The sequence below is a fragment of the Oncorhynchus gorbuscha genome, linkage group LG05, assembly GCF_021184085.1.
Source record: "Oncorhynchus gorbuscha isolate QuinsamMale2020 ecotype Even-year linkage group LG05, OgorEven_v1.0, whole genome shotgun sequence".
NCBI classification, from domain to species: domain Eukaryota; kingdom Metazoa; phylum Chordata; class Actinopteri; order Salmoniformes; family Salmonidae; genus Oncorhynchus; species Oncorhynchus gorbuscha.
The window spans coordinates 51,731,681-51,759,364 of NC_060177.1; the positions used below are offsets into that span (position 1 = coordinate 51,731,681).

A 27,684-nucleotide genomic window follows, 5' to 3' on the forward strand; every position below is an offset into this window, starting at 1 on the left:
TGTTTAGTATAGATTAGCCTACCAAAATAGCTGGCTCAGAGAGAGATGTTTCTGTTAGCAAGCTGGCTATTGCTATCCAACACTGGAACTCTTCCATGTCAAGGTAAGCTTTTGGTTTTATTAATTTATTGCCACCGTGGCCAGCCTATGTAACTGCTAAACTGCTTGCTGGCTGTACTGCATGATTGTAGTGGGTTTACTAATGTGTTATTTCTAGTAGTTATGTTGACTAGGACATTGGCTAATATAGTGACAACAATATAGGCTGTGTGTACGTCGCATGATAGTGTTCTCCGTTTTGCTCTACAACCCCCACAAGCCTCACGGGACTCCCCTGAATTCGGTACCGTCGATGTGCCAACTTACAGTGGTTCCTCCTTTAAAAGTTACGAGCTTACACCTCGGGACTAAGAGGTACCCAGCATTACGGCTTCTTTGCTGCAGACCACCACAAGGGGGATTTAGAGCACTCATTATGCATTTGGGTCCCTATCATATTGAGTGGTTCCAATGCCGAATTTTGACGCAAACCACCCTTGCCTGGTGGCATTCTTCAACAAAGATGGCTGACAAAACATTCCGGTGGAACAAAAGTTGTTGTATCAACTTCAAGTGTGAATGGCATTAATGAAGCCTATGGATAGAATAGAATATAATAACTTTATTGTGCCAAGGATGCAAGTCCTTTATACAAATCTACAGTAGTTATTGCCACGCATGAGATTCCCACATTGTAGTCTGTACATTGAATATATTCACTGATCATGTACTCTTCCTTGGAAACTAAAGGTACGGTTCAGGTATGAATCTCTGAGACATTATTTTTCAGTCTGGGATATCAATGATTACACATTGTAGCAATGCAATAAATTAGAAACATGATTGATTTGTAATTCATATATTGTCACGAATATTACCGAAGGTGACTCCCCTTCTTGTTCGGGTGGCGCTCTGCGGTCGTCGTCGCCAGTCTACTAGCTATCACCGATCCGTTGTTCTGTGTTCCTTTGGTTTTGTCTGATTGGTATCACCTGTTTCTTGTGTGGTTGTTAGGGTGGGGTTATATAAGTTTGTTCAGCCCGCTTCTGTTTCGTGCGGGCTTGTTCGTCTGTTTTGTGTTAGAGTGTATTGTGTTTGCATTTCCGTTAATATTTCTGTTCATTTGTTTTACTACTTTTGTTCATGTTATTTTTCCTGGACATTAAAGCGTGTTTTTCCCACATCCTTTTGCTCTCTGCGCCTGACTCCACACCTCTTCACTCATTAATCGTAACAGAAGCCCGCACCACGATATGGAGTCAGCAGGAGCAGCGACCACTCCTCTTCCCACGATGGACGTCCATCCTCCATCGCCTAGGATCAGCGATGGATCAAATGATGGAGAGGATGGATCGTTGGGAGAAGAATGGTCTCCTTACTACTCCACCGACCCTCCCACCAGCAACTCTACCATCTCCCCCATCTGGATCCGGTTCCAGCGCTCTGCGCATTACGCCTCCGAGGGAGTACGATGGAGCAGCGACGGGGTGCCAGGGATTCCTGCTTCAACTAGAACTCTACCTGGCCACCGTTCGGCCGGCTCCCTCGGACGAGGAGAGCGTGTGTGTCCTCATCACATGCCTTACGGGTAGAGCCCTTGAGTGGGCCAATGCGGTCTGGAACGGGCCCGACTCAGCGAAGGGCAATTACCCGGAGTTCACCCGCCGTTTCAGGGCCGTGTTCGATCACCCTCCAGAGGGTCGAGTGGCGGGTGAGAGGTTGTTCCATCTCAGACAGGGGACGAGGAGCGCGCAGGACTTTGCGCAGGAGTTACGGACCTTGGCCGCTGGGACAGGGTGGAACGACAGGGCCCTGATAGACCATTACAGGTGTAGCCTGAGAGAGGACGTCCGCAGGGACCTGGCTTGTCGGGACACTACACTTAGCCTGGAAGGACTGACAGACCTGTCGATCCGGTTGGACCATCTGCTAGCTGCTCGCGGATGTTCTGAAAGGGTCCTGTCAGTTCTACCTCCTGCTCCTATCCCGATGGAGCTAGGAGGGACCGCGTCGAGGGAGATCGGAGGAGGAAGCTCCTCCTGTACCAGTTGTGGCCGGAGAGGGCACACGTCTGGTCGGTGCTGGAGGAATTCATCTGGGAATCGAGAAGGCTGGCAGAACACTCCTCGGTCACCCCAGGTGAGTAAGCACCACACTCTCCCAGAGTTTCCTGTTGGTCACATGTTCTTATTAATTTGTTTCCTTAATTATTCTCCTTCTCTCCAGCATAAGGCACTGGTAGATTCAGGCGCAGCTGGAAACTTTATAGATCGCGGACTCGCTCAGAGGTTGAGGATTCCGTTAGTAAAAGTAGAACCCCCTTTTCCCGTGCACTCTTTAGATAGTCGACAATTAGGGTCAGGGCTAGTGGGGAAAGCCACAATTTCGTTGGAGATGATTACGCAGGGGATTCACAAGGAGCGAATTAGTTTGTTCCTTATCGATTCACCCGCGTTTCCGGTGGTGCTGGGTATTCCCTGGCTAGCTATTCATAATCCTACGATTTCGTGGAAACAGGGAACTCTCCAGGGGTGGTCTCATGAGTGTTCAGGCAGGTGTGTAGGGGTTTCCATCGGTGCGACAACGGTGGAGAGTCCAGACCAGGTTTCCACCATGCGCATTCCAGCTGAGTATGACGATTTGGCTATCGCTTTCGGTAAAAAGAAGGCGACCCATTTACCACCCCATCGACAGGGGGATTGTGTGATAAACCTCCAGGGTAATGCTGCACTTCCCAGGAGTCATGTGTATCCTTTGTCCCAGGAGAAGACAGTGGCTATGGAAACATATATCACCGAGGCTCTGGGACAGGGGTACATTCGGCCCTCCATGTCACCTGTCTCACCTGTCTCCTCGAGTTTATTTTTTGTGAAGAAAAAGGATGGTGGTTTGCGTCCGGTATTGATTATAGAGGTCTAAATTCCATCACGGTGGGTTTTAGTCACCCACTACCTCTCATTGCTACAGCAGTGGTGTTATGCAGGTGAATGAGGACCCAAAAGCGACTTTACAGAAACAGAGTTTATTCCAAGTCAAAACAGGAATACTGAAACCCTCTAGTCAGTAGAGGGGAACAACTGAAGATGCGACCACAGACTGCAGGTCGCTTCGGGAAGGCGCAGGCCGTAGCTGATCTAGACACCTGCTCACACGCAGCATCTGAGGAAGGCAAAAAACATGACAGGACGGAACGAGGACATAGAACAGCAAACATCAAACAAGGATCCGACAAGGACAGAAGCGGAAAACAGAGGGAGAAATAGGGACTCTAATCAGAGGGCAAAATAGGGGACAGGTGTGAAAGAGTAAATGAGGTAGTTAGGAGAATGAGGAACAGCTGGGAGCAGGAACGGAACGATAGAGAGAGAGAGCGAGAGAGGGAGAGGGGAAGGGGGAGAGAGAGGGATAGAAAGAGGGAAAGAACCTAATAAGACCAGCAGAGGGAAACGAATAGAAGGGGAAGCACAGGGACAAGACATGATAATCAATGACAAAACATGACAAGTGGAATCATTTCACAGAGCGCAGTTCTTCACGAAACTGGATCTCAGGAGTGCGTATTATCTGGTGCGTATTCGGGAAGGAGATGAGTGGAAAACTGCATTTAGCAATACTTCTGGCCATTATGAGTACCTCGTCATGCCATACGGTTAAAAAAATGCTCCAGCTATATTTCAGTCCTTCCTGGATGAGATTCTCAGAGACCTGCATGGACAGGGTGTAGTGGTGTATATTGACAATATTTTGATCTACTCCACTATACGCGCTGCGCATGTGTCTCTGGTGCTCAAGGTTCTTAGACGACTGCTGGAGCATGACCTGTATGTGAAGGCGGAGAAATGTGAGTTTTCCAAACGATCAGTTTCCTTCCTGGGTTATATATCATTCCGGCAGCTAAGCTGGTGGCACCAGTAGTATGGGATGTGCATGCGGACATCGAGCGGGCGCTAAGGGAGGAACCTGCGCCTCCACAGTCTCCGGAGGGTCGTAGGTACATGCCGCTCGCTGTTCGTGATCAATTGATTCGATGGGCTCATTGTCTACCCTCGTCGGATCACCCAGGTATTTTTCAGGACAGTGCGAGGTCTTCAGAGGAAGTTCTGGTGGCCCACTTTGGTGAGGGATGTGCGATTCTATGTCTCCTCCTGTTCGGTGTGCGCCCAGAGTAATGCTCCTAGACACCTGCCAGGAGTAAATTACGACCACAACGGTCGTGGACCCATCTATCGGTGGATCTTCTTACTGACCTTCCCCCCCTCTCAGGGTAACACAACGATCCTGATCATTGTGGATCGGTTCTCTAAGTCCTGCCGTGTTATCCCATTGCCCGGTCTCCCTACGGCCCTACAGACTGCGGAAGCTCTTTTCACCCATGTCTTCCGGCACTACGGGGTGCCCGAGGATATAGTTTCTGATCGGGGCCCCCAGTTTATCTCCCGTGTATGGAGGGCATTTATGGAACGTCTGGGGGTCTCGGTCAGCCTGACCTCAGGGTATCACCCGGAGAGTAATGGGCAGGTGGAGAGAGTGAACCAGGAGGTGGGTAGGTTTCTGCGGTCGTATTGCCAGGACCGGCCAGGGGAGTGGGCTAGATATATTCCCTGGGCAGAAATGGCCCAGAACTCACTAAGCCACTCCTCTACCAACATGTCACCATTTGAGTGCGTGTTGGGGTACCAGCCAGTCCTGGCACCGTGACATCAGAGCCAGACTGAGACTCCTGCGGTGGAGGAGTGGATGCAGTGCTCTAAGGAGACCTGGAGGGCTGTCCAAGAGTCATTACGCCAAGCGAGTGTAAGGCAGAAGACGAGTGTTGACCGTCACCGCAGTGAGGCCCCCAGTGTGGACAGCGTCTGGCTCTCGACCCGAAACCTGCCCTTCCGCTTGCCCTGCCGGAAGCTGGGTCCGCAGTGTATAGGGCCATTTAAAGTCCTGAGGAGAATAAACGAGGTTTGTTATCGATTATTACTTCCTTCATATTATCGTATTAACCCGTCGTTTCATGTGTCTCTTCTCAGGCCGGTGGTAGCTGGTCCCATGCAGGAAGGTGAGGTTCCGGAGGTTCCTCCGCCCCCTCTGGACATCGAGGGGTCCCCGGCATACACGATACGAGCTATTCTGGACTCGAGATGCCGGGTGAGGGGCTTGCAGTACCTCGTTGACTGGGAGGGGTACGGTCCGGAGGAGAGGTGCTGGGTTCCGGTGGGGGATATTCTAGATCCATCTATGTTGAGAGAGTTCCATCGCCTCCGTCCGGATCGCCCGGCACCTCGGCCCCCGGGTCGTCCCCGAGGCCGGCGTCGGCGCGCTGCAGGAGCTGCGCGTCAGGGGGGGGGGTACTGTCACGAATATTACCGAAGGTGACTCCCCTTCTTGTTCGGGTGGCGCTCGGCGGTCGTCGTCGCCGGTCTACTAGCTATCACCGATCCGTTGTTCTGTGTTCCTTTGGTTTTGTCTGATTGGTATCACCTGTTTCTTGTTTGGTTGTTAGGGTGGGGTTATATAAGTTTGTTCAGCCCGCTTCTGTTTCGTACGGGCTTGTTCGTCTGTTTTGTGTTAGAGTGTATTGTGTTTGCATTTTCGGGTTTCGCGCTGTCCGTTAATATTTCTGTTAATTTGTTTTACTACTTTTGTTCATGTTATTTTTCCTGGACATTAAAGCGTGTTTTTCCCACATCCTTTTGCTCTCTGCGCCTGACTCCACACCTCTTCACTCATTATTCGTAACATACATACAGAAAAAAACTATACATATCTAACTCCCTTCATCTGCATTAATCTGAGGACACAGGATAGTATTTCAATGAGTTACTTAATTTCAAGCAGTGGAGAATGTGAAATGCTTTATTGAAAGAAGCTTATTATCCAGGTATTATCAATACATAAATACATTATATATATATTTATAATTGTAATATTACATTATAAATATAAGTTCAATCTGTACTTCAATGCACATTGGTGTGCATTATAAAACGAGGAAGAAAGATGAGGTGTAGAAGTCAGAAAGGGAAAGAGGAAAGAACAGCGTCAGACAGCATGTGATTCAAGAATTACAGTGCTACGCAAATATTCTCTCAGTTCATCAAAATTGCGGTTCCTCCTAACCAGCCCTGGGCCCCCAGTTGGCCTGAAGGTTATCTTAAGAGCGGGTGAGGTGGCGATGATGGGACTGGCTTCCTCTCTCACATCAAAACATACCTGCAGACGAGTGACAGAAGGATAGAGAGAGAGCATGATTAAGCCTAGGTATTTTAATTCTAACACCGTCAGTCAACATAATCAGGAGGTGAAATGCAAAACTGACCTTAGATCATTAACTCTGGGACTAATACATCTCTGTCTGTATGTCAATATAAAGCATTTCTTTAATAATACTTCCTGTTGACCCGACCAAGTGACATCTCACCTATGATCATGCTGTGCCCCCTCTGTCAGCCAGTTCAGATGTGGGAGGGGTTCACCAAAACAGCTGATATAACCTAGAGGATTTAGGGAGAAGGGGGAGAGGGATGAAGTGAAGAAGAGAGACTGTTATTGTGTGTGTGGTCTCACCTGGTGTCCACACTAAGTGGCTACAGAGTACTTTATGCTGAAAAACAGACACATGAGGACAAACATTACAAGATAATGTCAATAGAAGATACTGTATGTGACGCAGACACCTATCGGAGTGTACCTGAAACATTTAAATATAGAGGGCTATGTGTCTCACCACTTGGTTTTTGAAAGGCTAACCTCCAGGGAAATCATGACTTGGCAGCAACAGATAGTCCAGTGAAAATGGCTGTGTTTATGTGGTGCAAATCTGAAAGTTAGCAGCTGACATCTTAAGGTTTTTTAAATTAATGCATGTGAGACAGGTTCCATGTACAGCAAGACAGGCAGAGATGGAGAAAAAAGAACACAGAACAGTTTACTTAGCTCTGGTTATGGACACTTTTGCCAGCAATAAAGCTTCCAAAGCATGTTCCTCGGAGAGTGAACATCTGGCAATATCTACATTTTAGACCCCTTGATCAGCTTGCTCTCTGAAAGTAAAGAAAACAGATTATTTTTTATAGGTATGAAAACAATAACTGAGATATGACCGTTCAATCGAAAGCAGCAGATGTCATTTTTAGGATGCGTCAATACAGCCCAGTGCTGCTTACCTGAGATGCCATCTTCATAGGTGTCCGCTTTGACTTCCTTTGTGTCGGAAGAAAGTTGCTTTCAGAATAATTATTTTTGATTGAAAATAAAAAGTGTTTTGCTCTCGACAAAAAGACACAAATGTACCTCCATAGCATATAACAATTTGCCTTCATACAAATGTATGCAGAACTCTTGACACACAACCGAAGATGCTGTCATATCCTGCCAGCATGCCCACAAGCGAGCCTTTAAGGAGCAGAATGATGATGCGTGGAAGAGGGAAAGTTGGGGAGGTGGGCTAATAGCTGAACAATAGACTATTCAACCTTTACTAAAGAATAGTCTAATACCCAAGCTAGGTGTGACCCCCCCCCCTCCTATCACAGACCAGATTTGCCCTAAAGACCAAGGGGTAGCTTACAATGTAATAAAGTAATGACTTTTCAAATAAGTTACCTTACACGTTAATGTTGGCTGACAATTTGTTAGCTACACTGTCCTTATGAACCTCATAGCATATCATATCAGCAGTATGTACTGGTATGTTAGCTAGCTACCTAACGTTAGTAGATATACATCAATCTTGACAGTATGTTAACTTGCCAGTATATTAACTATAGGATATCTAACTACCCAACGTTTATTGACTTGATTATTCTCGTCATTCTTATCTTAGCTAAATGGTATAGTCGTTGTGCTTTCTTAATGGACACTCGGGTGCCTTCGTAAATTTTCTCTGGATATCTATAGGCTGGACAATAGAACGAGTCAAAATTCACCCAAGGCGGAAAACGGCTTAAGAACGTTGGCTAAACTGGAACACGAGCATGAGCCCATAGCAAATTAATGGAATCGAACGTTCGCAGAGCCTGTTTTGACTAGAGTGACGTTTAGAATTCCATACCAATTCTATCCCTTTTTATTTTACCAGTACAATCTGTTCATCAGATGAAACTGGAAAAAAACAACTTGTGTAGAAAGTAAACATCTGCAACTCGATGGTGTCAACTGTGCTTATGTCTGCGTAATGAAAAAGTAGGGAAAAAATAAAAACTTCTGATTATTTATGATCTAGCGATCAATGACAAATGAGCTCGCTGCCCAGAATTACAAAATTACAAAGAGGAGATTATCCTGATTAAAATGGTGCCCATGTAACAGTTTTGCTTCTGTCCCTCTCCTCGCCCCTACCTGGGCTTGAACCAGGGACCCTCTGCACAAATGGACAATAGCCACCCTCAAAGCATCATTACCCATCGCTCCAGAAAAGCCACGGCTCTCGCAGAGCAAGGCAAACAAACACTTCAAGGTCTCAGATTGAGTGACGTCACTAATTGCAACACTATTACCATGCAACCCGCTAACTAGCTAGCCATTTCACACTGGTTACACACTTGAAAAAAACTAAATATGCACAGTGAGATATTTGGCGAAATAGACCGGCATGCCTCTCAATTAGGAAAACAATGGGGACTGCTCAGCATTCCAAGGGCAAAAAGTATTTTGAGGGTAGCATTTGATGACACCCGAGCTAGCTGCCCAGGCTTACATAATGAGAAAGAGGAGATTCTCATGATTAAAATTACATCTGACTTTAAAAAAATGAAAATATACACATTGCGAGATATTTGGCGAAATAGACAGACATGCCTATATTTCCCCCTTTTGAAACAATGGGATGACCGCAGTTCCACTATAATTTTTGTTTTTTACATTTTAACTATAAAACAACGTGAGCATGCCTCATTGTCAACAATAGCAAAGCAGGCATTGTGACGTTGAACAATAAGTTGGGAATAGAACGTTCGGAAGGCGAGTTGGTGCCAAGGTGCTCAATAGAACTAATAGGAGCTGGCTGGATGAAAAATGCACTAAAACAAGGCCTGTTTTATCACGAATACTTCAAAACGGCAAGCTGCAGGGAAATATGGTCATATTACGAAACTGGGCTCCACGGCGGATGCAAATGAACTAGTTTTTTATCAGATAAAAAGGTGTTAAAAATGTAATGTGTCCAGCTTACTATCTACACAGACTTCAGAGCACTCTCGTCTGAGTGTACGAGAGCACAGAATAATTACTTTACGAGCACTAAACACCCGTTGAATATGGCCGGTGTCAAATGCACATTTACAGTCAAATTACTATGGGAATAAATATCACTGATTTACAGAAATATTGGAACAAAGTTGTCTTATGAAGGGAAACAATGTAGAATCCTCCAATCCTGTAGCCAATCCCAACAATCCTGTTGTACAGCGCCTTATTTTACATTCCTTCCTAATGGAAACGCTTAGGATTTTGTTTTTCTCTGAATGAAAACACCATAATATTAATCAAATGAATTATGCCAAATTTCTTAAAATGAATCCCATATACTATGTTATTACAAAAAAAGTTTTAAATACAGAATACTATCAAATGCTTCTCAAAGATGCCCTCTGGTGGTCAAACTAGCAATAACTTGCAGTAACAGAAGAAATGGCTGAGAAATAAATTACGTGCCACAGAATGCTGCAGCAGCACGCAGGGTGTGGTACAATATGATGCAACTTTTAAAGGAGGAACCACTGTATGTAAACATTTGGGCTACAAACTAATATGACCCCACCGTTTTGCTCTATGACCACCACAAGTGCCACTGGACTTGTCTGTAGTTAACCAGGTACTCTCGCCCCCCAACAGCTTCGACATTTAGTTTTAGAAAAGGGAAATTTCACAGGCAAGAATTAGGACTGTCTGGGACTGGTCTGAGAGGGGAAGGGAAAATAGAAAATTTGCTGTTATTGGCAGAGGTTTGGAACTCTATTTTTTATTGGGGCGGCAGGTTAGCCTAGTGGTTAGAGCGTTGGACTAGTAACCGGAAGGTTGCAAGTTCAAACCCCCGAGCCGACAAGGTACAAATATGAACACACTGTTCCTAGGCTGTTATTGAAACAAATAACTGACTTGCCTGGTTAAATAAAGGTTAAAAAAAATATCTATTAGCTTCTTATAGGGGACGCTTTTGGCAACTTCAAATAAAATGATATAAAAATCAAACTTTCATTAAATCACACATATAAGATACTAAATTAAAGCTACACTTGTTGTGAATCCAGCCAACATGTCAGATTTTAAAAAGGCTTTTCGGTGAAAGCACAATAAGCTATTATCTCATGATAGCACAACAGTAAACAAAGAGAGTAGCATATTTCAACCCTGCAGGCGCTACACAAAACGCAGAAATAAAATATAAAACATGCCTTACCTTTGACGAGCTTCTTTTGGTGGCATTCCAATATGTCCCATAAACATCACAATTGGTCCTTTTGTTAGATTAATTCCGTCCACATATATCCAAAATGTCTGTTTACTTGGCGCGTTTGATCCAGAAAATAACAGCTTCCAAATTACGCAACGTCACTACAAAATATCTCAAAAGTTGCCTGTAAACTTGCCAAAACATTTCAAACTACTTTTGAAAATACAACTTCAGGTATTTTTAAATGTTAATAATCGATGAAATTGAAGACGGGTCTATCTGTTTTCAAAAGAGGACGAGAGGAAACTAACGCCACTTTTCAAGTCTTACGCAACTCTCAACAGTGTTACCCATTTCCTAGATGGCCGTACTTCTTCATTGCACAAAGGAATATCCTCAACAAAATTCCAAAGACTGGTGACATCCAGTGGAAGCGGACGGAAATGAAAACAAGTGCCTAAGAAATATCATTTCCCAATGAGAACTCACTGAACAGACAGAGACCTACATTTTTTTTTTATTCGGAACGGTTAGTCCTCGGGGTTTTGCCTACTACATAGGTTCTGTTATACTCACAGACATGATTCAAACAGTTTTAGAAACAGAGTGTTTTCTATCCAAATCTACTAATAATATGCATATCTGATAATATGCATATCTTATATTCTTGGCATGAGTAGCAGGAAGTTGAAATTGGGCAGGCTATTTATCCAAAAGTGAAAATGCTGCCCCCTATACCTTAAGAAGTTAAAGGGATACTTCAGGATTCTGTCAATAAAGCACTTTATCTACTTCAGCATGAGATTAACTCATGGATACCATTTGTATGTCTCTGCATCCAATATAAAGGAAGTTAGAGTTAGTTTCACGAGCCAATGTATACAAGCTTTAGCGCAATGACTGGAAGTCTACGATATCTACTAGCATGCTAGCAGTTACCATAGACTTCCAGTCATTGCACAAACGCTAGTTAGCAATTGCGGTAACGCTATTTATCAACTTCCTTCAACCTGCACGCAAAGATAAAAAATGTATCCATGAGTTCGTCTCACTCTGAGGAAGTAGATAAAGGGTTTCATTGCGAAAATCCTGAAGTGTCTCTTTAAACCCCTAGAGTCGAATTCCGCACCCTGGTGGAAATCGAATTAGCATAAACAAAAATCCCCATCAATATTTTTCAGTTTAAGTTAGAGATATCTGTTTTTTTGGCTCAATCCACCGCATCAGCCAATGTCGCACTTCTACATCTCCCGTGAAAGGTGACAGAGCTAGAACGGTGTTTGTCAGACCAAACGTCTAAAGTCGCTACAGCCGATCTTCCAACATAAAATAAAACACGTTTTTTTTTTACTGATCTTTCATAAATCTCTCAGATATAGGAGAGACACTTCAGAACAAACTTCATTTTGACATTTTGGGGGGACTATGTTTTGTTCCATGTAGTGAAAATGTAATTCAATGCGTTTGTAATAGCAGTAAGGCCCAAAATTATTTTTCATCAAATAATTTAACTTTTTTTTATACTTCAAGGGGTTTTAAAATTCAAAATCAAATAGCTAAATGATACTTGGTATGATACTTAAAAGCGTCTGCTAAATGGCATATATACTTAGAATAATTACTTATAGCTTAGTAGAACACCACCCCCCCCCCGCCCCCTTCCCCGACTTAGACAGGGCTTAGACTCTGATGGGTTAAGGGAGCAATCTGGGATTTGTACATAGGGGTCTACATCAAAAGTCAAACATTTTGTTTGGAGGACCTGGAATGTGTCACTTAGCTGAGTAGTATTCATAAATCTGGTAAAAAAATACTACAATAGTTGAATTTATAGAGTGAATTGGTATGTTCCAATATCTATTTTCACTACTTCCCACAATCATTGGATAGGTGGAAGCAAGGTCTAGTGGCTTGTCCACCATATTTCTTTCAAATCAGTAAAAGGAAGTGAACAAGTGCACACTTTGGGAGGAAGTTGATAATATCAATGGAACATAGCCCTTGTCAACAACCACAGGAAGTGGCATCAGATTTGAGGAGCAGTTAGAAACCACAATGCCTGAGTGACAGTGTTTCACCTCACATCTTCGTCTCTGCTCCAACTGAACACAATTATTTTCAGGTTCAATAGAAGACACATCAGAATCATCATAGAAATGTCTCTAGGCTCTGTTGTCATTCTTTACTCACTTTATTTAAGTAAGTGTTTGTCCATCACATACATTTTTTTTTAAAGTGTACAGTGCACCCTGGTCATTGAGCAACTCGAAATGGCTGGAGGAAAGTAGTGTCTCTGTCTGAATTTAAATCTATGATTGATGCAAATATTGTGGACACAATTTCTTTTAACTTCTGCTAATGTATTTTTGTCTAAGTGTGTTGGTGTTGCCATTTTGTCATTGCAGTGTCAGTGGCAGGACAGAAATTGGACAATAAGATGACATTGATTAGGAAACCGGGACAGCCTGTCATCTTCAGCTGCCAAAACATTGATCAGAATTGCAATTATGTCTACTGGTTCCAGAAGAAGGAGGGAGAACCTTTCATTCTGATCCTCCGCATACAAAGTGGTTACTGCACTGTCTATTCAGATTACAACCATCCTCAAAAAGGTGAATTCTCAGCCATGAGACAAAGTAAGAACTGTAATCTGAAGATCCAGTCAGTTACAGTGTCTCATTCTGCCACCTACTTCTGTGCCTGCTGGGACTCGTCAACCCACAGTGAGAACTGATCCACACAGCCTGTTCAAAAACTCTGTGGTTTTAATCAAGCTGTGAATTCATGAAGATAAAATGCACCACAGAAAGTGAAATAATCAGAGGTTAGAGTGGAGTGTCTTCTTCAAATCCAAAGTTAAATGCTATTCTAAAAGGAATCCTAAATATATCAGAGAGATGCCTTGCCAATTAGCAAATACTGTCTAAACTGCATCTTCCTGATGTGTCCCTCATACATCATGTGGAGAGGTTGGGCAGAGGTTTGTGTGCTATCTGGCTATACCGTGAATATAGGACGGCTAAGGGGTTTCCTTAGGCACGGTGGAAACAGAATCGAATGCCCAGTCATAGTTTGGTCCTGGCTGACATTACCCATGGATAAGCAATATTGATTGTGTTTCAGGTACTTAACTTATTTGGGATAGGGGGCAGCATTTTCACTTTTTGATGAATAGCGTGCCCAGAGTAAACTGCCTCCTACTCAGTCCCAGATGCTATTATATGCATATTATTATTAGTATTGGATAGAAAACACTCTGAAGTTTCTAAAACAGTTTGAATGATGTCTGTGAGTATAATGGGTTATGTTGCACTTCCTAAGGCTTCCACTAGATGTCAACTGTCTTTAGAACGTTGCTTCAGGCTTCCACTGTGAAGTGGGAGCGAATGAGAGCTGTTTGACTAAGGGGTCTGGCAGCAGCCTCGTTCTCAGTCACGCGCGTTCACATGAGAGGTATCTCTTGTTCCATTGCTTTTCTACAGACAATGGATTTATCCGGTTGGAACATTTATGATAAAAATATCCTAAAGATTGAATCTAAACTTAGTTTGACAAGTTTCTTCGACCTGTAATATAACTTTTTGAACTTTTCGTCCGACTGGACCTGAACGCGGGTTTGGATTTGTTTACCAAACGCCGTAACAAAAGAAGCTATTTGGATATAAATGATGGACGGTTGCATTAAGGAGAAGTGTATCTAAAGTTCCATGCATAACACTTGTATTTCTGTGAATTCATGTGGCTCTTTGCACAATCACTGCATGTGAACTAGTGAAAGTAACGCGCCAATGTAAAATTGGATTTTTTTATATAAATATGCACTTTATCGAACAAAACATACTATTGTGTAACACGTATTGTGTAACATGAAGTCCTATGAGTGTCATCTGATGAAGATCATCAAAGGTTAGTGATTAATTTTATTTCTATTTGTGCTTTTTGTGACTCTCTTTGGCTGGAAAAATGGCTGGGTTTTTCTGTGGCTTGGTGGTGACCTAACATAATTGTTTGTGGAGCTTACGCTGTAAAGCATTTTTAAAATCAGATACTGTGACTGGATTAATGAGAATTGTATCTTTAAAATGGTGCCTAATACTTGTATGTTTGAGAAATTTGATTTATGCGATTTCTGTTGATTTATTATTTGGCGCCCTGCAAGGGGCGGATGAGATGTGTTGGGTTTGCACCACACATAGCGTTTTCCTTGACGGCCAAAAATCACAATTTTTGTCTCATCTAAACAGAGTACCTTCTTCCATATGTTTGGGGAGTCTCCCACATGCCATTTGAACACCAAACATGTTTGCTTATTTCTTTCTTTAAGAAATGGCTTTTTTTCTGTCCACTCTTCCGTAAAGCCCAACTTTGTGGAGTGTACGGCTTAAAGTGGTCCTATGGACAGATACTCCAATCTCCGCTGTGGAGCTTTGCAGCTCCTTCAGGGTTATCTTTTGTCTCTTTGTTGCCTATCTGATTAATGCCCTCCTTGCCTGAAACACATGCTTCCAGGGAGGGCAATTTTAGGGCTTAACCATGTTTCATTGAAATGTACAGCTGTGTATCATCTGCATAGCAGTTAAAGTTAACATTATGTTTCCTAATGATATCACCAAGAGGTAAAATATGTAGTGAAAATGTACAGTTGATTTGTCAGACGACAAACCCAGGAGCACGAGGACAGATGCAGAGCATTGGTCTGACGACATTAAAAGGTAATTTACCACCTTCACGAGTGCAGTATCAGTGCTATGATGGGCTCTAAAACCAGACTGAAGCATTTCATGTACATTGTAAAGACAACGTTGCTCGTTAATCCTGCGCCTTTTCTCTAGAGTGGAAAGTCTTGTTCGCCCCAATTTCATCTGCTCCTCTGAAGGAGAACCAGAGCCGAATTGAGAACTCTGAAGGGGTACAGGACAAGCAGATGCAGCATAAGGCAGTGGAACAAACAAAGAATTGACTCTCACAGCGGAACCCAAAACAGTGGAAACAACTCGGAACCCCTTAACCGGATGGCCAGAACGGTAATTTCATCCAGAGTGTCAGAGTTGTCCCAGGAAGCTAGTTCATCCTTGAGAACTTTGCTGAGTCCGTTCAGAAAGGCTGAGTGAAGCGCCTCTGTATTCCAACTACTCTTAGCGGCGAGCGTCCAAATGTCAATGGCGTAATCAGCTATGCTCCGGCTGCCCTGCCGAAGCACAATGAGTCTTTTAGCAGCGTTCCTGGCACTGAAGGGGTGATCAAAAACCCTCTTCATCTCCTGGGTGAAGCTTTGCCAATTAAGACAAATGTCTGATTGCTGCTCCCATATGGCCGTGGCCCATGCCAGAGCCCACCCTGAGAGAAGGAGATGACGTATGCCACTCGTGAACGCTCAGTGGGAAACGTTGATGTCTGCAGCTAGCATTGGAGCAGGAACCCACGACACTTCCAGGATGCCCCTCATAGTGCTCCGGTGTCGGGAGATGATGCTCCCGAAGGGAGGAAGACGCTGAGCTGGTAGAGAGTGGAGGATTAGGAACAGCCACAGGTGCAGCTACCGTTGCTTCTGCCTGTCCTGTCTGCAGAGTGCACACGAGTTATTAAATCATCCGACAATGTCTGCAGCCGTGCCTCATGGCAACCAATCACAGTTCCATGGTGGGTGAAAGCCGACCATAAATGGTGGAGTTTGGAATGTCCCTCGGAAGACTTAGAAATCTCTGCTGGTTCCATCATTGGCTTAGGTCTGCTGTAACAATACTGCTAGTACGAACTCAAACCCAGGCACAGAGAAATACACAGCAAGCAGAGGTAAGGGTAAATCCAGAACATTTACTTAGAGTCACAACAAAAACAAGGCAACCGGACAAGAGCACACAAAAAAACATGAGACCTAAGCAAAGATACAGGCCAAATGAGAAACCTAAATAACAAGGCAACCAGGTGAACAGAGAAGGTAATTAAACCCACGTGAATCCAATAAGTAATAATGAGGGTGACCTGGAAACTAGAAAACAAGGTAAGGGTGCCCTTCAGCGGTAACCTAAGGAAACAACAATCAAATAACACAGAAACTGTGAAAGGTAGTGAGTGTTGCAACCGAGGACAGCCAATTTTTACACGCTATGCGCTTCAGCACTCAGCAGTCCCGTTCTGTGAGCTTGTGTGGCCTACCACTTAATGGCTGAGCTGTTGTTGCTCCCAGACGTTTCCGCTTTAGAATAACAGCACTTACAGTTGACTGGGGCAGCTCTAGCAGGGCAGAAATTTGATGAACTGACTTTTTGGAAAGGCGGCATTCTCTGAAGGTACCACGTTCCAAGTCAGTGAGCTCTTCAGTAAGGCCATTCTACTGCCAATGTTTGTCCATGGAGATTGCATGGCTGTGTGCTTGATTTTCTACACCTGCCAGCAACGGGTGTGACTGAAATTGCAGAAACAATTAATTTGAAGGTGTGTCCACATACCTTTGAATATGTAGTGTATTACTGTGTTGCCCAAACCATTCAGACGCTACATGCAGGAGTAGGCAGAAGTAGGGCAGAAGTAGGCTAAGGGGGGGGGGATTCAACCCCCTAGAGTCAATGTCCACACCCCCGCGGAATCCAATTAGCATAGAAAAGATCCCCATGAAAATCTGTCAATTTAAGCTACAGAGATTTTTTTGTGTCTCATGTCACATCTGTGGGGGAAGGTGGCTAAGCTACAGCTATGTTTGTAAGACCATGAGACATCCATGAAATCGGTCTTTTCATGAAAACATCCATACAGTTTGGGCTAAACACTAATGACCCCTTCGTGGAAAGGTGAAGACATACATGGAACACATACATGTCGTTTGTTTAGCTCTAGGACACCCACAAGACTTGTCTGAAGGTAGCAGGTAAAACAAATTATGGAAGCACTGTATATAAGGAAGTAGTTGAGTGCCATTTTTTATATGGGTAAACAATTATATATAAATAATTTCCTGATCTTTCTAATATCTCACAGATATAGGACACACACTTTAAAACCATTTATTTTGATAGTTAAACAAATATCCATGTATGAATATGTTATTCTTTGCATTTCTCTGGGCTAAAAGCAGTAAGGCCAAATTAAAGATTTCATCAAATTATGTATTTACATATACAGTACCAGTCAAATGTTTGAACACACCTACTCATTCAAGGGGTTTTCTTTATTTTTACTATTTTCTACATTGTAGAAGACATCGAAAACTATGAAATAACACATAATCAAATCATGTAGTAACCAAAAGAAGTGTAGCCACCATTTGCCTTGACTACAGCTTTTTCATAGTTTGATGGCTTCACTATTATTCTACAATGTAGATAGTTGTAAAATTAAAGAAAAACCCTGGAATGAGTAGGTGTGTCCAAACTTTTGACTGGTGATGTAAATAGTTTGGTACCTAAAGAGGCCATACATACCATCTTACAACAATTCCATATGTTAAACACAAAGGTTAGCCTCTTAAAGCTGCAATATGTAACTTATGGATGACCTGACAAAATTCACATAGAACTGTGAGTTATAGACCAGTAATACTGATTGAATGCAAGTCTAAGTTGGGGTAGATCTGTTCTATGTGCACCTTTTCTTTGCTTCCAATGCTTACGTTTTCTTTTTGCTTCTTTTACTTTCGGTTTTGTACACCAGCTTCATACAACTGATACAATATTTTCGGTAATGAAACATATATTTACAGCGGTTTAGATGGAACAATGATTCTCCACACTATACTTGCTTTTTTGTCACATAAACTGAAATTAGGCAAACTTTTAGAATTTTAGTAGCCAGGATATAGCAGAGCAATTTCTGAATAGTGCATCTTTAAGGATTATAAGGGATGATTGTGTTCTGATGATATCCTTGGAACTTATAACTTATTATTATTATTATACCTTATTATGGGGAAAATTTAATTATCTTAACTGGTCAACCATTGTACAGTTAATTGTCCAGTTAACACAAGCCCTGACAAGACACAATGAGGACTACTTTTTGTCAAGGGAATTTTCACTGTGTATGTACTTTTATTTGGCTCTGGTATAAGACTTCATGTGACAGGTAAGAGATCCATTCCTCTGATTTTTGGCAATAGACATTAATAATGAATAATGAATATGTCTAATCAATTTCCCAAATAATTGAGGAAACATCCTAAAGTATTGCTTCGTAAATATGCACTGTGTGTGATCAACTCACGTTAGAAAATAAAGAAAGATATTTTTGAGAGTTTGCAATTACTTTCAATAAAGCCATATGCACAATTTGCAGTATATTGCATGCTATAATCTTAGAGATATACACCCTCAGTTAAATGTGTGATATAAATGTAAAGTAATTTTATATGGGGTAAGAATGTTTGACTCTTTACTTAGCTAAGAATCGTATTGATTGAGTGATATTGAACTACGATATTCCAGAAAGGACAGTTGATATGAAAAATAGAATGAGTTGGTACATGTAATTTATGTATGGAATATAGACAGTAAGCTGGATATACAACAAATGGTGTGGTACATCACAATTCATCTTGACAACAGACTACATCTGAAGTATGAAAACTTGAGTGTGATGTCCATTTCAAGACGACTGTAAATGTTCTTGTGTCTCTTTAAAATCAGACAATCATGTACAAAAACCAAAAGTGACGGTCTACCAAGTGTCCAAACCTGACCCGAACAGGAAAACCACCCTGCTATGTCTGGCTAGAGACATGTTTCCAGACTTGGTCAAGATTTCATGGAAGATGGTGGATACAAACGTCCGAACAATGGAGGTGCCCAAAGCAGAGGGGGAACAGCTGGAGCAGAGGGAGGAAGGACGGACGACCAGTATGATCATCATTGATAAAGAGAAGATGTACAAGAACAAATACATCTGTTCTGTGGAGCATAAAGGGGGCCCTCAAGATGTTGACATACCAAAAGGTAAAGTCAGTAATTTAAATAGTTTGACATTAGCATGTGTTATATTTTTCATGTAATATGTATTAATTTAATGTATTTATAAGTAAGCTATCATGTATTCAACCATGTAAAAAATGGCATATTACCTTTTCAAAGTAAAGAAGAAAGTCCATAAAAATTGGTAATTGCATAGTTTCGCAAGTTAATATCTCAAGTTTAAACAAATCACCTTTTTTGAATAACTATTATCCGTGACATTTAGCCTACATAAATGCTCTGATAAATATGATTTAATATTATATTTTTCGATGTCATTCTCAGAGGAACCAACTGAAGCTCCTCCAACCACCATGGCTGCACCAACCACTCTGCATGTGACCTGTGGTAAGATTGATGTGTATTTAATGCAGGGTTGGAGTCAATTCAAACACAAAAATCGTGTATCCAAAACATTAAGAACACCTGCTCTTTCCACAACATAGACTGACCAGGCGAATCCTATGATCCCTTATTGATGGCACTTGTTAAATCCACTTCAATCAGTGTAGATCAAGGTGAGGAGACAGGATTTTTAAGCCTTGAGACATGGATTTTGTATGTCTGCCATTCATAGGGTGAATGGACAAACAAAAGATGTAAGTGCCTTTGAACTTGGTATGGAAGTAGCTGCCAGGCTCAACGGTTTGTGTCAAGAACTGCAACGCTGCAGGGTTTTTCACGCTCCCGTGTGTATCAAGAATGGTCCACCCAAAGGACATCCAGCCAACTTGACAACTGTGGGAAGCATTGCAGTCAACATGGGCTAGCATCCCTGTGGAACACTTTCAACACCTTTTAGAGGGGGGTGTAACTCAATATTATAAAGGTGTTCCTAATGTTTAGTATACTTGTATGTTTATGTGATATATTTACATGAGTATCATGTGTTCAAGCATCTAAAAATGGCATATCACCTTCTCAAAGTAAAACAAATAATGTACATAGTAATGTGGACTTACACTTGTTAATTGCATAGGAATGTTGTGTAGTTGGTTTTGTAATCACCTTTTTGTAATCAACTTTTTTTGCTTAACTATTCTCCCCAACATAATCTCCAACAAAAACGCCAAACCTGGCAATAACTGCAGAAACAGAGATATGTCATGGCTGATATTGTTGTATTAATTATGTCTGACGGTAGATAATTCTCTGATAATGCTTTTTCCATCTCATACTCAGAGGATCCAACTGAAGCTCCTCCATCCACAAAGGCTGCACCAACTGCTCTGCAGGCTACAAACGGTAAAATTTGTGGATTTCATGCAGGGTTGGGGTATATTCAAAAACAAAAATTGAAAAAGTAAAAAAATATATACATGAGTGGCTGGATTAATGAACAGATTTACAGTCCATTCAGAAAGTATTTTACACATTATGTTGGGTTATAAAGTGGGATTAAAATGGATTTAATTGTAATTTTTATGTCAAGGATCTACACCAAATAATCTGTAATATCAAAGTGGAAGAAAATGTTCAACATTGGTCCCCAAAACATTATGGAACATATGGCATTAATATACCTTGATTAGCATTCAAACCCCTGAGTCAATACATCACCTTTTTTCTGGGTACGTTTCTAAGAGCTTCCCACACTTGGATTGTGCAACATTTGCCCATTATTCTTTTCAAAATTCTTCAAGCTTTATCAAAATTGGTTGTTGATCATTGCCACACAACTATTTTCAGGTATTGCCATAGATTATTTAACAGATTTAAGTCAAACTGTAACTCAGCCACACTTTTTTTTTTCTTCTTTTTTCTTCTTTACCTTGATTTAAGCAGGCAAGTCAGTTAAGAACATATTCTTATTTCAATGACAGCCTGGGAACAGTGGGTTAACTGCCTGTTCAGGGGCAGAAGGACAGATTTGTACCTTGTCAGCTCGGGGGTGTGAACTCGCAACCTTCCGGTTACTAGTTCAACGCTCTAACCACTAGGCTACGCTGCCTAGTGTCTTCTTGGTAAGCAACCCCAGTGGAGATTTGGAACCATGTTTTTGGTTATTGTCCTGCTGAAAGGCGAATTCATCCAATGTCTGGTCGAAAGCAGACTGAACCAGGTTTTCTTCTAGGATTTTGCCTGTGCATAATTCAACTCCATGTATTTTTGTTCTGAAACACTCCTCAGTCCTTAGCAATTACAATCATACTTATAACATGATGCAGCTACCACAATGCTTAAAAATATGGAGTGGTACTCAGTAATGTGTTGTATTGGATTTGCCCCAAACATAACACTGTGTATTCGGGATAAAAAGTGAATTGCTTTGCCAATTCTTTTGCAGCTTTACTTTAGCGACTTGTTGCAAACACGATGCATGTTTTGGAATATCTTAATTCTGTACATACTTCTTTCTTTTTACTCTGACAATTGGGTAAGTATTGTGGAGTAACTACAATGTTGCTGATCCATCCTCAGTTTTCTCTTTAAAGCCATTAAACTCCGGAACTTTTTTAAAGTCACCATTGGCCTCATGGTGAAATCCCTGAGCGGTTTCCTTCCTCTCCGGCCACTGAGTTAGGAAGGACATGTATCTTTGTAGTAACTGGGTGAATTTATACACCATCCATAGTGTAATTAATAACTTCACTTTGCTCAAACGGACACTCAATTCTTTTTTTTTTATACCCATTTACCAATAGGTGCCCTTCTTTGCAAGGTATTGGATAAACTCCCTGGTCTTTGTGGTTGAATCTTTGTTTGAAATTCTTCAGTGATGCAAATTATTACTTATTTAGGCTTTCCACAACAAATGGGTTGAATACATATTGACTCAAGACATTTCAGCTTTTCATTTTTAAATAATTTCAAAGAACATCAATCCTCTTTGACGTTATGAAGTCTTGTCTGTAGGCCAGTGGCAACAAACTCAATTTAATCCATTTTAAATTCATGCTAATTACTGCCACAAAGGCAGTCATGAGTCATGACCGCAGTAAAGTTTCACATGACCGTTGCGTCACAAAAGCTACTCTTATGCACTCTAGACTTGCATTGGCAATACCCAACTACCATCAGGTCACTAATGGCTGGCTCTATTGCCCCTGTAACCACTCGGATATCAATGCAAATGCATTCGGAAATTACATCAAACACAACATCAAAACAGTATTGTTAAGGACAACACACAGGTCTTTTCATAATTGTATGATTTTTTGTGTGCAAATGAACTCAAGCTCATGGACAATCACAAATGTGATTTAGCGAAGCACCTCCGTGAGTTGGGTGCTTAATTACGAAGGTACTTTCACAAAACGGATGGAACAAACAACTGGATTTGTTATCCCTTTCATGCACTGCCTCCAGTCCAGTTACCGATATCTGAACAAGAGAGCATCATCAAAATTGCAACAAGCGGTTCTGTGGAAATTGAATTTAATCAGAAGCCACTGCCAGATTTCTGGATAGGGCTGCACTCAGAGTATCCTGCCTTGGCAAATCGCACTGTTAAGACACTGATGCCCTTTGCAACCACGTACCTATGTGTGAGTGGATTCTCAGCCATCACTAGCATGAAAAAAAATACAGGCACAGACTGTGTGTGGGAAATTATTTAAGACTGAGACTCTCTCCAATACAACCCAACATTGCAGAGCAATGTGAATCCTTTCAAGCACACCCTTCTGATTAACCTGTCGTGAGTTATTCATAATTTTCCATAAACAAATGTTTTTTTACATAAGATGGCTAAATAAAGAGCAAGATGATTTATTATTATTATATTATTATTTTTGCCCTGGTCCTAAAAGAGCTTTTTGTCACTTCCCACAAGCCGGGTTGTGACAAAGACTCACACTCATTCTTATGTTTAATAAATGCATCATATGGTGTGTGTGTGTGTGGCAGGCTTACAATGATGTCAAAAAACAATATTTGAGAGTGCACTGACCCTGGTGCTAGAGGAGGTACGCAGCTAGAGATTGAATGTTTGAAGGGATACGGGACTGTAAAAAGTTTGGTAAACACTGGTCTATACTCGAATAATAAACTAATTGTAATTTGTTTGAGTTTGGACTGTACTATTATGTATACTGGATGGACTGATTAACTTATGCTACGCTCCAAACTTTCTATGCATGAGTCTGGGAGAGAACATATAGGATTTTGCAGGGCAGCTTATAGAGTTAGCCTACAATTATAGTGAATTTCTATTTTATTTTGAATAGCCGTGTAAAAAAAAATTTTTAAAATGTATTTTCACCATTAATAGGCTGACACATTACCTTTAACTACAGAATATCTCACCACTGAGCTTTTCAATATCCTGCTCTCTGTCCTTCATGCGTTTCTAAAGCGTACAGAGAGAGGGGCTGTCAACAGTTTAATGAAATATGTTCTGTTGTGAAAACATGTTATCATTGATGTTCCAGAACAGATTTCACTTTGGTTCCCAAATTAAGCACTGGTTTGCAGCAGGAACAGGGTTTGGGTGGAATATTACCTGTCATTCAGTGAGAGGCTGCATGCTCAAACAGTGGTTGATGCGTGGAGGGAAAATAGTGTTCTTCTAAGCCCAGACATTTCTATATGAAATCCCATGTAAAAGCAGAGTTTTGATGGTTGCCACTAGAAAGAAGGAGGATCCCAGCTGCTACTATATTTATTTCTCAGCTGCTCATAATACTCACATGCTCTGCTACAAAACCGGAGTATCCAACCCAGCATGATTGAAAAACAAACCAGTGGAAAGTCATCCTCTACTATTTGAGAAGATGCAGATCACATGTATTTTTCCCCCTGACTTTTTTCCTGACGATTTGATAAAACCATTATACATCTAAACTAATTGTACATATTATTAAAGACAAGATTAAATTGAGAATGGTCTGATGGGGGGGGAAATATGATCACTTGATGAGAGAACAGCATGTGCAGCCTGAGGCAAGGAACAGAGCACAAGCTTTTTGTTCTACTTTCTCAAATGATCAATAGCCTATAGTCGCATCATGCAGCCCATATTATTTTTTAGCTTTCTAAGGTTTGTATCATTCACAACTAAAGTTGACAAATTACTCTAAAACAGGACCTGTTTCAAACGATCACTTTTTTGCTCAACATAGCCACTTCATATGCACTCTTGCTCTGGAATGGGAAAAATATCCTTTCTATTTTATTGAGATAAATTATGTTATATTCCTCTTACCATAAAATCATGTAGCCTAAAACAAATAATGTCACAGGTCTTATTTGCTAAGTGAACAAACCTCCAGCACATGGCATGGCTCAAAGCCAGATAACATACAGTAGCCTAGGCCAACTCATATTCTGTTCTTCTGAAATACATTTTCTTCATATCATGTTTCTTTAGGCCTGTCTAAAATAAATAATGGATTTATTGTGATGGTATGTTAAATTAAATTGTTATACTTTTTAACTTTTGATATTCCAAAGGCCTTCATCAGCGGATTGTATGTGGTTTGTATGTGTGGAAGCCTGGAGATCCTTAACATGTTTATGTTAATTACGGTCAATTACCATGAGACTGGCAGTCTTTTGAATGACAATAAACAGCTGACAAAATGTCATGATCGTCACAGCCCTGTAACATAACAAATTGTGGAAAAAGTCATGGGGTGTGAATACTTTCCGAAGGCACTGTGTTTATGTTGAAGTTGCATCATTCAACAGTTGCATTATTTATGGTAAATTTGAGGTGTGTAGCAAGAATGTCACTTTGCCAAGCCACATCCAAAGACAAAGCAAGGAAGTAATATAAAAGGAAAAGTTGAAAATCTCTTGACCTACAGAGAGACGGCGCTGGTTACAAGTCTAGTTAATCTAAAAACCCTCAAAGTTCCGTTGTTTGTCGAGACCGTATTCACAGTAAACGCTGCATATGTTGGCTAAATTGTAAATGACATCTTCGTGGCGCATAGTGCAACTGGATCGATTCAAATCGGACCAATACTTTATTGACATTTTCTATTGTTTATACAGAAACAACAGCATACAACACAAACAGAGTAATAGGACTGAGCAAATACCAACAAACTCATGAATAAAAATAGAAAGAAACAAGATGACAGCAAACAAAAACCAAAAGAATACTGGACTATATTAAAATAAAACCATTGGCTAAAATCCCGGCCTATACTATTTTCTATTCCCCAGATTCCTTCCAGTCGACATGCAGTCTCAACCTGGCCTCTCTGGTTTACACAGTGATGATCGTGAAGAGCATGGTGTACTGCTGTGCGCTCTCTCTCCTGCTGCACAACAGGAACCTGGGAAGTAGACCCAGCACCAGTAGACCCATTCACTGAAAGGATATGCCCCAGTATGGATAGAGTTGTAGTGGGCTGGGAACAACAAGGATTTTACACCCCATTGTGGTCTCAGATTTCATTTGTGTTCCTTTTTGTTTTTTTTCCTGCTTTATTTTTTAAATGCTTAAATATTGTGAGCCATAGATTTACACTTCAATAGCTAATTATGACATTAATTGCAGAACATTTCATTTGTATTTCCAATTACTTCAACTGCCAATTATGACATTAATTGCAGAACATTTAAATTGCAGAACATTATTGTGTTTCCCTCCTTAACATTTAAATTAATATCACATTTTACTTTTGATGATTGTGGGAGCTACACACTGCAGACATTTGAAAAAAGATTCAATTAAGGTTTTCAGAAAATTAAGGATAGGATATCTTTAAGGTAGATCCGTATGGTTAAAATGTAGATTGTTTAATGAATGTTGCCCTGCATTATCTGTCATAGTCGGAAATTACACAACTGTATTTGATTTACACAAAATATTTAACTAAATATCAAACCTATCAAAATATTTTATTATTAAATATGCCAGCCTATGAGTTCTAAATATGTATTATTATCCAAAATAATATTTAGTATGTTTATTTATTTTTATTTTTTTATTTTACCTTTATTTAACTAGGCAAGTCAGTTAAGAACAAATTCTTATTTTCAATGACGGCCTAGGAACAGTGGGTTAACTGCCTGTTCAGGGGCTGAACGACAGATTTGTACTTTGTCAGCTCGGCGATTCAAACTTGCACCCTTTTGGTTACTAGTCCAATGCTCTAACCACTAGGCTACCCTGCCGCCCCCGTGTGTAATGAAGCGTAGTATATATATTGAAGAAATTAGAGTACGTTTTTTAACATAGTATTTTGTATCTTAAATCAATTATTTAATTAAATTACAATTAATAATAAAATCCAGCTATTATTTTTACTTTAAAGAACTATATTCTGACTGCTTATTGAGCAGACAAAATGCTAAATGTGTGAAATCATTCATTTGTGCTTTTTTACATTTATACAATGTTGTTGTTTATTTTACATTGATAAGGCTTGTTTAAAGAGTGATATTTTTCTTGCATAAGAGGGCCTATCTAGTGAGCAGTGTTTCTCAAAAGAAGCATATCCTTTCAGATAGGGATGGGTTTAAGAATTGCTGCCTTCGTGGTTCAACTGTACTGTTTTGTATGAGGAAACTGTCACCATAATAGAAAATAAAAGTTACCTAAAAACCCCAAAACATTGTATTTCTTTACTATAATATCTATTATTTTTTGTGAAAATCTATTTTATTTCATAATTTAAGAAGCAGAACAATAAGGTCATAAGATCTCTTATTCTCTGTTTTCAACCTGTTTGCTTGAATCTGCATGTTCTGATGCAGGTGTTGACTCAATGGTAGTGGGAAAATGTGGTAAATGTTTCTTTGGTTTTCTAATGAAAGGTGAAATGGTAGTTACTGGAAACAAGATATAGATGCATAACCACAGCTCGATTGTGTGATGAGATATTTCTAGATATTTCATTTTTGTTCCATTTTTACACTTAAGTCATTTAGCTGAAGACTCTTATCCATAGCAACTTACAGGAGCATTTAGAGTTAAGTGCCTTGCTCAACGGCACATCAACCAATTTTTCAACTAATCAGCTCGGGTATGCGAACCAGCAACCTTTCAGTTACTTGCCCCGACGCTCTTAACCACTGTAGGCTACCTGCTGCCCCTCGGGTCCTATATTACTATTTTTTTGTAAACTTTTTTTTACACTTTATATACATTGATACGGCCTGTATGAAGTGTGACATTTTCCTTGTTTAAGACAGCCTATCGAGTGAGCAAAGTTGCTCAAAATATCGTTTCAGATGAGGGTGGGTTTAATGATCGCTGCCTTCTTGAAAGAAAAGTTAGTCCAATAACATTTTGTAAAATAAGAAGAGCACATCTTGAAGGTAGATCCTTATGATAAAAAAATTATGAAATTTGCCCTGTAATATCTGTCCTAGTGGTAAATTATTTTAATAGAATCTATATTTGATTTATACAACAATATTTACCTA

The 27,684-nt window shown here is 40.9% G+C and overlaps 1 protein-coding gene across 2 annotated transcripts; it reads left to right on the forward strand.

Moving 5' to 3' along the window:
* Nucleotides 1–12,470: 12,470 nt before the first annotated feature.
* Nucleotides 12,471–26,861, forward strand: LOC124036016 (immunoglobulin lambda-1 light chain-like). Of its 2 annotated transcripts, none has more exons than XM_046350060.1 (7): nucleotides 12,471–12,619; nucleotides 12,826–13,139; nucleotides 18,436–18,478; nucleotides 19,039–19,344; nucleotides 19,645–19,707; nucleotides 20,542–20,604; nucleotides 25,474–26,861. In XM_046350060.1, exons 1-7 carry the CDS (start codon nucleotides 12,577–12,579, stop codon nucleotides 25,623–25,625), a joined length of 984 nt encoding a protein of 327 aa, XP_046206016.1. In that variant the 5' UTR covers nucleotides 12,471–12,576; the 3' UTR covers nucleotides 25,626–26,861. The 2 variants fall into 2 exon arrangements, with proteins under 2 accessions (XP_046206016.1, XP_046206018.1); XM_046350062.1 differs by having other exon boundaries at nucleotides 18,439–18,478.
* Nucleotides 26,862–27,684: the final 823 nt, after the last annotated feature.

Bases quoted from the DNA above. Each gene is read 5' to 3' on its own strand.
- LOC124036016 (XM_046350060.1), top strand. From the start codon at position 12,577: ATGTCTCTAGGCTCTGTTGTCATTCTTTACTCACTTTATTTAA. The intron at 13,140-18,435 runs CACAGTGAGAAC...ATTTTCACTGTG, and splicing joins CCTGCTGGGACTCGTCAACC to TATGTACTTTTATTTGGCTC. The intron at 20,605-25,473 runs GTAAAATTTGTG...TCTATTCCCCAG, and splicing joins TGCTCTGCAGGCTACAAACG to ATTCCTTCCAGTCGACATGC.